Consider the following 12,058-nt stretch of genomic DNA (forward strand, 5'->3'; position numbering starts at 1 on the left):
AAAGGAAAGAAAATTAACTTTTTTTAAACTATAACAAAATATATTATGAGCGGCTCTGGGTCCCTAAATGGCGTGCCCCCCCCCCCCCCCGCATTGCGGGGTCTGGCGGCACTGTAGTTCCGCCCCTGTGCAACCCCTTTGGCAATGATGGCATTTTGGTTAAATAGATTGATATAAATGGTCCCAAAATCTACATTTTCACTTCAATGGGGGCATACAGGGCATTACTTGTTGACATGTAATTCTTAACTGTGTTGGAGGATATCACCTACAGTCTCGGCATTAAAAAAAAAACGAAAGAGATAATTGCCAAAAGAAATTGACAAACATACTTGAATAGACAAGGCAAGATGTGGTCGTGTCGGTTAAGCTCATGGTTGCTGAACAGAAATGTCCCTAGTTCGAACCCCCTAGGGACAGTCACTCAACTAAAAGAGACAACTGTCTTCGTTGGACAAAAGCTATGGAAGTAAATCCCAAAAGAAAAGCAGGCTGAAATCTGAGTCAACGGTCCAAATGGTGCATAACAAGTAAATCATCTCCCAACACTAGAATAAAGAACGAAAAAAGAAAAAGAGAATATTTCGTAACAAGATGAACTTTTGTATTTAACTAGGGGGTCATCCATAAATGATATCACGCTTTTTTTTTACTATTTTAACCCCCTTCCCCTTTCACCTCCGTCACACATCGTCACAAAAAATCCAGACCCCCCCGCCCCCGAAATGACGTCACAGCTCAGCATACACCCACCCACCCCCCCCCCCCTCTTATGCAACGATTATCAGTAAAATCTTAATTTTATTTTAGCAACCATTCATATTTTTTTTTCTCGAATCCAGTAGGATTAGAACCAGGGTGCCCCATGTATTGTTTACCTAATCGCATCCTTTCTTCATGTGAATCTGATATTTAATCTCGCGTTTCGCATCTGAAAGTTATTTTAAAACTACAAAACACCACGTGTGGGCATTTTACATTCATGTGTCCCTACGGAGAAAACTCTTTTCATCCTAATCTCTTAAAAACCTATCTCTCATTTCAATGTTATTTCATCAGATGCATGAACCGATGTCAATATTCGCGGGGTGACATGACTATTAAGAAATTTGACAATCAGATCGTATTAATATGTACGTAAAAGCACGCTTTGCGTGGGTTTGGAGCGTTGCGTGTAGGGTTACACGCAATCGGACGAAAACAAAAAACGCGAATCTCGTTACACCGCGCGAGAAGAAATCCCCGTTACGAAATGACGTTGATGCGAAAAGTAACGAAGCAATGTTGGCGTGTCTGAGACCCGTTTAGCTTTCCGGGGGTTTTTCTGCATACTTGTGAAATACGGCACCTCGCTGTAAATATTTTTTCAATAAATTCGAATGTTTGTGTAAGGCTGCGTGTTTGTGTCTAGCTGTCGTGTTGAATCATACGGATGGTGATGATACTCTTAAAGATAGGTTTTTATTGCTAGGAATTATGACACCTTTTGATGTATCGGATAGTTTAAACAACACAGCCCTATAGAAAAGAGGGCGGGGGTTAGGAGGAATATGGCGAACAAAATGGTGTCAATGATCTTTTATTATAATTCTGCTATTGATAAGGGTATTATATGCTTAAAAAGAATTGCTAAACGAGGTTAGAATTTCTACGTTTTTTGACACTCGTACTTCTAAATGAGTTTTTAGAATAAACATTTAATCTTCAAAACCTTTTTATTTTTGCAACGCGATGTTGTTGCTCTTAATGTCTGGTAGTTTAAGTATATATACATGAATATATATATACATGTATATATATACATATATATATATATATATATATATATATATATATATATATATATATATATATATATATATATATATATATATATATATATATATATATATATATATGTATATGTGTGTGTATATATATATATATATATATATATATATATATATATATATGTATATGTGTGTGTGTATATATATATATATATATATATATATATATATATATATATATATATATATATATATATATATATATATATATATGTATATGTATATATATATATATATATATATATATATATATATATATATATATATATATATATATATATATATATAATTATGCTTGTACTATTACCGTTTCAAGTGACACATTGCTTTGTGCAAGTTAACCTTTCAGACCCGATGGTTCATTGGGCTGATGAAGTAAAACTCGGCTTTATCTGTGACCTTTGCCTTTTTAAAATACCACCCTTCAAAGAATGCCAAAACAACCTCTCTAAAACACTAGAGCTAATAAAATAAACAGCATTTCTAAAACACCATCCCTAGCAAAATATTAAAACAGCTTTTCTAAAAAAAACTTCCCTAAGAAAACAACCAATATGTCCAAAATTGCATCCCTATGAAAACAAACAGCTTTTCTAAAGCACCATCCCTAGTAAAATGCCAAAATAGATGTTCTAAAACACTACCCCTAACAAAATACCAAAACTGCTTTTCTAAAACAATACCCCTAACAAAATACCAAAACAGCTTTTTTAAAACACCACGCCTAAAAGATATGCATTCTAAAACACTATCCTTTCCAAAATATAACAGCCTTTCTAACACACCATCTCTAACAAAACGGCTTTTCTAAAACACTACCCCTAAAAAATACCAAAACAGCTTTTCTTAAACACCACCCCTAACAAAATACCAAAAACAGCCCTCAGTACAACATTTAAACTCGTCTGACGCTAAATCCCCCAGTACAGTCAACTTCTCCCTAACGATACCACTAAACCACAAGCCCAGCAGACCGTATCCAACACATCAATGCCACTGTCAGCCCCCACCCCCTCCCCGCCGTCAAAATGCCATCCCTAGGCTTCGCCCCATTCACACAAATAAACCCCACAACATCGTAAATCCTTTTCATTGTCTAACTCCCGATTCACAAAAGACTTCAAAATTTACATCAGTATATGTATACGCCATAAAGACCAACACACGTACTAGAAAATCTACTACATTCAAAAGACAGACATCAAAAGGGTGTTGTTTGGAGGATATAGTCTGCCTGTTGAAGTTAATCCCGATAATCCACGGTGACATCCAATAGGTCTGCGTCTATGGATTAAGTGTAACTGTAGGTATCTCAACTGTAGGTAATTTCTTACCTTCCGTCCTGTACAGTGATCCATATCAGTCTATGGTGAAGAGTTACTAAAACCCCTTGAGAATCAATGGAAGTCGGTTCACTTGATATCAAAACTCTATCGTGTGTGATGAAATGACGTTTTCGAACGTGAGATATCTATATATAAAAAACTAAAGTATTCTCCAAAAAAAAATAACTGTTTAATCCATATTGCAGGTGAAGCAGAGGCGTAGCGACCCTTCCCGGCGCCCGGGGACAAACTCAAACTTTCGATTTGCACCCCCCCCTCGAGATTTCCATTTGCACCCCCCCCCCCCTCAAAACTTTTCGATTTGCACCACCCCCCTCAAACTTTCGATGTGCACCCCCCTCCTCGAGATTTCCATTTGCACCCCCCCCCCCCTCAAACTTTCGATTTGCACCCCCCTCAACCATACAATTTATTTTTCCAACCCATTTTGCCGCCCCCTAAGGTCGGCGCCCGGGAACATATGTCCCCCCCCCCCCGCATTCCCCCCCCCCTCGCTACGCTACTGAGGTGAAGTAGAGTTTACATGTAATGTCAGACATGAAGTGGGACACAAATTCATTCATTACAGCCATTATCTCCTTGCGTTTTGTTTTTCAGAGGATGTGGTTTAGTAAACTGAACACGCTATTCATTAATCTGATAAAGGATTTCAAAACTATATGAAAATACGAATAAGCATGCCGATTAAGAAATAATTACGCCAGATCTCGTTTTAATTATTTTTTTTATTAGATTCGCAAAAAATGACATTTTTACATAATCTAATTTTAAAATTTTCCCTGACCTTCGTTTGACACGAAATTTTCATTTTATAACAAAATAAAAAAATAAAAACGTGCGACCTTAGCATGTCCTCAATAATACCAGCATTCAGAAAACTCGCTGTCTCGCAAAACTGTCGAGCCAGATTAATTTCCGCGCCTCGCGAAACTGCCTTGCCAGATTGGATTACCAGCATGAGATTAACCAAGTAAACAATTGTATTGTTCCTTTGGAAGCGGGGTTTTAGCCTTGCCCAGGCACATTTTTCTAAACACACAGCCGGCTTTAAGTGAACAAATCTATTTTGGCATGACCGGGTCGCAGTATCGGCCAGCTCAGCTTGGGGTGTCGGCTCAGCTGGGGGCGTCGGTTCAGCTAGGGGCGCCCATACGATTTTCTCATTCATCAAACACGGAACGCTGTTTGAATTAATGAGCTTGTTAATCCTTTAATTGCTTAGCCGGATCTCAGTCCTGCTTTACGTGTTGTATAAAAAAAGATAATATTTTCTTACCCTTGAATGGACTTGACTTTTGAAATGACTTTTCTGGAACCCTGGTTAACAGTACACTAGATGTAATGAGTCGTTAACTTTAAGATATTTAATTGACGGGTGTAGACAATTTGTTTTTTTTTCTATTATTGATTTCTAAAACAGACCATCGCCCAGGTGTTTGTTGAAGTGGGGAGAGGGGTGGCGTGTTGGTGTATCATAAATCAAAATGTAAAGGGTGTGTATTTCACACATTCAAGGTTAGACAGACGTCTTCCATTATGCATAGCACACATGTAAGCCAACGAAGGCTTTGTCTAACCTGACCCTTTGAACCTCTACCTGCAGTTTGTGTAGTTTTATACGAACACATTACCTGCTGGTGTGGTTCAAAGGGTGAAAGAACAGCTAATCCAACTTGAAATTGCTGGTAAAACTCATAATTAACGGTTTATTGGTGGTCGGATCGGTAACGCTCGTGGTTGCTAAACAGATTAGCCACGAGTTCGAACCCCTAAGCAGATGAGGCTCCATACCTTTAGACAGAAACCCAGTGTTTCTTCCAGGCATCCTTCCTCCAGCCCCCCACCCCGAAGAAAATCTACCGCACCCGCCTCCCCCTCCCCCCGAAAATATCAAGTGCCTTTTGGAGAAAAAGTCTTGAAGAAACACTGCAGAAACACATCTAGGAGAGACAACTCCAAAGTCAAACAACTGCTGCCTTGTAGTTTGTTTCTAGAGGACAAAGGCTATGGAAGCAAATCCAAAAACAAAAGCAGGCTGAAATTAGAGTCAAGGTCCTATAGGACGCATAATAAGTTGACACGTAAGACTTAATTGTGTTGGAAATCCCGTCCAACAACACAATTAAGAACGGAGAAGAAGAATTATCGTGTACGGGTATGTATAGCTGTGTAGGTGTAATAAGCAACTTAGATTTTTTGAGGAAATAAAATAATTTTGTATCAAATCTCTTGTATGAACTATTTTCTGATGCGGCGGTGTTGTGCGGGAGTTGTTAGCTCCAGAAGCCCTGGGTTCGGACCCCAGGCACTAAAGGTTCTTTATCTAGGGACAGCAACCCATCTAGGAGAGACAAATCCAAGACCAAACAAATGCTGTGTTGTAGTTAGTACTTGGATTGACAAAGGCTCTCGAAGCAAATCCAGAAAAAAAGCAGGCTGAAGTCGGAGTCAACGGCCTATATGGCGCATAACAAGTTGACACGTTATACTTAATTGTGTTGTGTTAGAGGCAATCGCTTTCAATCTTACAAATTGAGAACAAAGAAGTCCTCAGACAAGACGATTGAGACTTTTATCTCTTCTTTTGTCAGCTCATGTGTAGGCCTAGAATAATTAATGACCAATACCGTTATAAGGCGAGGTAGGAGAAAGGGTAGGGGTCCGCACTGTGTTCCACCATTTTAGGGGTGACACCAATTAAGAAAATTAAGGGAAATTTACTGTCAGAATAATCTTTTATCCAGTTAAAATAGTTAAAAGTATTTGAACGTGATGATCCCTAATTTGATTTTAGTGAACGTGGTGACACCTAATCAAAATTGAAAAATTGTTGGAAAATACCCTTAGCTACTGCACTGGTTGTCACCCACCCTAGTGACGCTACTCATCGTGTCTAACGTTGATATTTAACTTGGCATAAAAAAAAAACATTATTTTATTCGGTTTATTTAAATTAGAAACATTCAACTTTATTTTAAACGTTCCCTTTTAATTTCATTTGGCTTAGAAACCAGCGGATAGAAAAATCTGGCAGCTTGCAGTGTTTGCTACAAGGCCAGTTTTCTTTAATGATAAAAATAGAAAATATAAGCTATGTAATAAAAGAGACAAAGTAGATATAAACACATAAGTATTTTATATAGCCCACTTACAACAACACAGCAAGCTAATTACATTACAAGCAAAGCTTACACACCTTACAGCCCGAGTTTCTACCAGACATCCCCCTCAACGAAAAAAATAAATAAATAAATAAAAAAAAAAAAAAAATATATATATATATATATATATATATATATATATATATATATATATATATATATATGTGTGTGTGTGTGTATATATATATTTATAATTTATATAGAAAATATATACTTTAAACAGTGTCCGGTGTCGGGCCCCCTCCCGAAGAAAATGTCTGAAAGAAACACTGCTCATAGCCCTATCTCTTACAACGTAGATGCTGGTATGTTCTAAAGAAATTCTTAGACATGGCGACATAGATGACGAAATTAACCGAAGCGCTGATAGCACCCAAGAAATCAGTGACCATCTCTAGCAGGATGCCAAGCCTGGACTCCCCGTCCATCTGTGACATCAGTTCCGGTCTGACCAGGTAAAAAATGGGCGGGACGAACGTGGGACAGGAAGTGAGAAGATACGCCAGGCAGACTGCTAGAAGCATCTTTGCTGCGCGTACGTCAATAACTTGTGTTGACGTCAAGGACATCCGCTTCCGGTTGTAGTCTTTGAGTTTCAACACCGTACATAAAGATAACATGGAGATAATTATAAACTGCAAAGGGCCCTTAATCCAGTCAGTTGTTATATTGAGAATGCTTAGAGCATCCCAGTTTTGAAGGATGAAGTTAGAAAAAACAGCTTCGCCAACTGTTGTGTTGAATTGCTCAAGATAGACCCATTTCAACTCAAACATGTACGAAAAGAGGGGACAGACTAGAGCTATCCAAAACAATGCAATGGCCATCATGTAATATGCGGTTTTTTTCGACGAAAAATAGAGCGCTGCTTTTAAAGGGAGGTAAACGGCGATCATTCGCTCTAGCGATAAAAGAACGATGTGCCCGGTGGAAAATTTCCTGAACAGCGTGTTTATTGTGAGGAAATAAGCCGACTGCACGGCCTCCATCGTCATAGAACCAGTGACGTCAAACGCCGCGATGACGCAGGAACTGCGTCTAAGGATGAGGGTTATGACGTAGACGAGGTCGCAGACAGAGAGTGACATCATAACATAGTTGGTGGGAGTCCTCTTCTTGCGTTGATGAAGGACCAGGACGTTCAGGACATTACCCACAATCCCCAACAGGCATATGGCGTTAATCAGAACGCAGTTGATCAAAATGTCTGCAATATGCAGCGCCTCAACGGATATGACGTCAAACTCTAGTACTGGACTGTCTTCATACGTCACATTTGATGAGTTTTCATCGTCTTTGAAGACCGCCATTACAACACTATTACTTTTTTTTGTCTTTTCAATCGTTTGCTTTGAAAAAATTCCTAGCTATTATTCCTTCCACGTGTGAATTCTACTTCACCTGCCACGTGGGCCACCAGGTCCAAAAGGGAACTTTAATTACTTTTACTTACTCCGACCACTTAATTAGATAGTTCATCTTTAGTTTTCACAATAATTTAAACGCAAAATGTGTTATATTTGGTGTTAAACTCCACTTTTTTGAAAAAAGGAAAATAAATAATTAAATTAAGATAATTTTTAGACAGAAAATATAACACTATTCCTGTCAGATACAACTATTTAATGCAGTGGCGTCACTAGGCGGGGTCGGGGTGCGGCCCGCACCGGGTAACACCATTCAGGGGGTGACACCACGATTAAAAGTAGAAAAATGTTCAAAACAAAGTTTTATTTGGTCAATATAACTAAATATTAGGGAACAGGGGTGATACCAAACTGAAATTGCAAAATTTTGAAAGGGGGTGGGGTGACACCCCCAGTTTTAGTGCACCGGGTGACACCCAACCTCGTGACCCCACTGATTTAATGTAAACAAAACTTTAAAGTTTAAAGCATCAATTATAAAAAAAAATACTGAAAATTTAAAAACTAGGCCCTAGCCCACAGTTTGGTTTTAAAAAAAAAGTATTTTTGTTGTAATTTTTAACATCTGAAAACAGATTGTGTTGTTTAGTTAGGTAGTACGATGCATCAGAGTGCATTTATTGTCAACCTAAGGAAAAATAAAGACTTCTTAAAAGGTCGAAAAGATGTATTGAAGCTATACTTTTTTGCTGGTCTAGCTACCCTAATTCCAGCTCTGGTTTTATCCATAACCCTAGACCTTTTTTTTTTTGCTAGTAAGTTTCACCCAAATTTCATCCCTGGTTTTTTGTTTTACACATAATTCTAGCCGGTTTGCTTTACTAGTTTCTCTAGTTTACCCTTAACCCTAGCCCTTTTTAGCTAGTGTAGCTACCCAAATTCCAACTTTCGTTTTATCCATAACCCTAGCGCTAAAAATTACACTAAAAATTAAAAACTTCCTTAGTCGTCAAGACAATAAAAGCCATTCGAACAGAGTATCGTCGAGTAATCGTTCTTTCAAGATCCAACAAAAAAAATACTATTGTGACGGTTTAGTCAAGCCTAACATGATGTTCTATTTGCACTGAAGACACAAACAACTCCTCAAGGCCGTCTCCTGCCTAGCTTCATGCAATCACGACACGTAGAAAAAAATAGTCTCTGCTTCAATTATTTCTACCTCGTTGTGTCGCCCTATATCAGTTACCAGCTTATCGTCTGTCATCTGAGCAGACGAGAGCCAGTCTTTCAGAGTCTGAGAAAATCACGTGATCTCGCATTTTTAGATCTCGACAAAAAATATGCTTTTTTATTGTTAACCCATTACATAAGAACAAAAAAAAACGGGAAAATCCAGTTCAGGAAATTGTAGTTTTGCCAACAATCATGAAGGAGGTTTTATTCTATGCAATAGCTTCTTTTACATTGCCTCTATAGTTAACGTTATTCGTTGCAAAACGTTTTATATATATATATATATATATATATATATATATATATATATATATATATATATATATATATATATATATATATATATATATATATATATATATATATATATATATATATAATATAACTGGATATATATATAATTATTTAGTTTGAAAATTACAAACAGTTTAGATACAATCAGCTTTAAACGAAACCAGTTTGATTTATCGAGTAATTATAACCCCCGCCCCTTCCCCGGAAATGAGCAAAAATAAAAAAATAACAATGTTTTAATTATAAATTCAATGTGTGTAGTTCCTACGATATTTTCAAAATTGTTTTAACTTTTTTCAGACTTAATATTAAAAAAAAAACAACAAATAATGGTATTTAGCAGTAGCGTTAGATTTCGGGAGCCGGTAGAGGGGGCGGTTCGCACCGGATGACACCCAACCTAGTGACGCCATTGCTATTTAGACCAAGTTAGTACGATCTGTTGTAGGCCAAAATAAAACTTTTTTAATAAAATAAAGAATTAATAATTATATTAAAAGATTAATATTAAAAAAATTAATAGTTATATTAAAAATACAACTGGAAAAACAAACAGTAGATGAATTGTTTTGAAAAAAAAAGTGTGTAAAATACCAAAGTAACTGTTAAAAATAGCGCACAAGAAAGCCAAAATACATCTGGATTTTGGGCCGCCCAGCCAGGCTGGGCAGAAAACATATTACAGTACTGTTGAATAGTACAGATAACACAATTTGACAGCAGAAATAAGAGAGACGCACGTTGAAGCTAAAACTTAGGTGGATGTTAAGATAAAATAAACACTGGATGTACGCGAAAATGGTTATCGCGCAAGGATACATCTTTTTTAAATGTACTCACTTCCTGTTTGGTTATTTATTGAGTGCTTCAATATACCTACTTTGAAAAATTACTACGCCTTGGGCTATGTAAACAAAGAGATATTATTAACCCCACTCTGCAATAATTAACCCGTGATTAACTATAATTTATTTTAAAATTGTATAACATTCAATTTTCTCATCAGTTAAGTTTAAAAAATCATTTCTGTATTGAAAAATTAGCAATATAAATAAGCCTTAACTGATATGAATATATTTAACGACAATTGCTAATTGTTTAATTATAAGTGATAGATTTTTAGCCGTTTCGACCCTAGTATTTAAAAAGTTAATTCATAATAACAGCTTAATGGGATGTATTACAAATAGTTTTTCGGAATTGTACTAATTATTAGATAACTAATTAGGTAATTACTGTAGTTATCATATTTTCAAATCAAGATAGAAATTTAGTATTATTACATAAATTATAGTGATTTTAAGGTTTTTTTTAACACGTGTCTGTAGAACAGTTTTTACTAACCCGGAAGTCCTGAGTTCGAACCTTCGGGCTGATGAGGCGCGTCTGTTGGGACACAACTCATCTTGGTGTAAAAAAAAACAAATAAAACTCCGAAATTAAACGGGAGTTGAGCCCCTTAGGCGATAGAATTCCAACTCTGGTTTCCTTTCGGCAGCTCCTGCGACACTGCTGATTCCAAGCTGTACAGGTAACGTCCTGTCCCTTGGGTCCATCAGCTGTGTGGAGAGATGAGGCCTGATACATGGGCAACGTCGGACTCTTCTCAACTTAGGGCCTGGGCTTTGTGCTTGGATTTCCCATGCGCAATCATCCACTGATCTTTTAGATTATGGAGCCATAATATTGTATTTTACCCATTCACTTGGCATGGATTTTTTTAAATATATTAACAATTTTACCTAGTGGCCTATGCTTATTTTAATTATAGGCCTATAACTCAGATTGACTAAAACTTTGGATCTAGTTGGTTTCGTACCACGTATATTTGAGTTTTCCTAAAAAAAATAGCAACTTTTTTTTCCATTGGTGTTAGTTGGGGGTCGTCCATAAATGACGTCACGCTTTTAACGATTTTTTTACCTCCCCCCCCCCACCCTCTGTCACACGTCGTCACAAAAAGCCCGCCCCCCCCCTCCACTTAATTGACGTCACACCTCAGCCTACAACCCCCCTCAAAATTGTAGTTTAATTTTTTTTAAAACATCGATATTTTTTTCTAAAATCTTGTCTGAACTCTGTCAAAATAGAGTATTTTAATCAATTCCTATTTCAATTCATTAAAACAGTTTTCTAAAACGCGAAATAACGTCTAAAATTCGTTTTCTAACATTGCTTTTTTATAATGCAAACGTGTGACGTCGCACCATCTGACCCAGTGTTTCTATCAGACTTTTTGAAATTTTCGGGGGGGGGGGGGAGGGCTTTTAAAAGTATATATTTTCTATATAATTTTTATTTTGTTCGGGGGGGGGGGGGGGAGGTGGATTTTCTTCGTGATGGCTCCGCCCCCCCCCCCCCCCCCCCCCCCGAAGAGATGCCTGGAAGAAACTCTGATCTGATCCCCCCTCCCCTTCATCACACGACGTCACAAAATTACGGACCCCACTCCCCCCTACGAGTGTGACGTCATTTATGGACGACCCCTTATAACATTTAAGACATTAATAAATTCCCCGTATGTGATACGTGACGATTTGCATGATCAATGTTTGAGGGGGTAAGAGAGAGAAAAAAAGATAACTGAAAAGGGGACACTACTCGCTACTCCTGACTGAACTGCGGACAAAAGCCCAGCACGCCATCGAAAAAACTTAACCCAATAATCGACAGGGGAACAAAAGAGTTAATTTAAAATATGAACTTGCTTATTCTTCTAGGATTTGACGAAACAATACTTTTTGAACAGGAAATATTTAAGAATCAATGGCCAGAGAACTGTTCACCTAGCTTGAAGTGTCTGTGGTTTAGAATGGCAAAATGGT

The 12,058-nt window shown here is 37.4% G+C and overlaps 1 protein-coding gene across 1 annotated transcript; it reads right to left on the bottom strand.

Annotated features, from left to right (window-relative positions):
* Positions 1-6,617: 6,617 nt before the first annotated feature.
* LOC131958555 (somatostatin receptor type 4-like) lies at positions 6,618-7,646 on the bottom strand. Its single transcript, XM_059323642.1, has one exon. It carries the CDS (start codon positions 7,644-7,646, stop codon positions 6,618-6,620), a length of 1,029 nt encoding a protein of 342 aa, XP_059179625.1.
* Positions 7,647-12,058: the final 4,412 nt, after the last annotated feature.

The sequence above is a fragment of the Physella acuta genome, unplaced genomic scaffold (assembly GCF_028476545.2).
Source record: "Physella acuta isolate Inbredline_101_S28 unplaced genomic scaffold, ASM2847654v3 ptg001334l, whole genome shotgun sequence".
Lineage (NCBI taxonomy): Eukaryota > Metazoa > Mollusca > Gastropoda > Physidae > Physella > Physella acuta.

Bases quoted from the DNA above. Each gene is read 5' to 3' on its own strand.
- LOC131958555 (XM_059323642.1), bottom strand. From the start codon at position 7,646: ATGGCGGTCTTCAAAGACGATGAAAACTCATCAAATGTGACGTATGAA.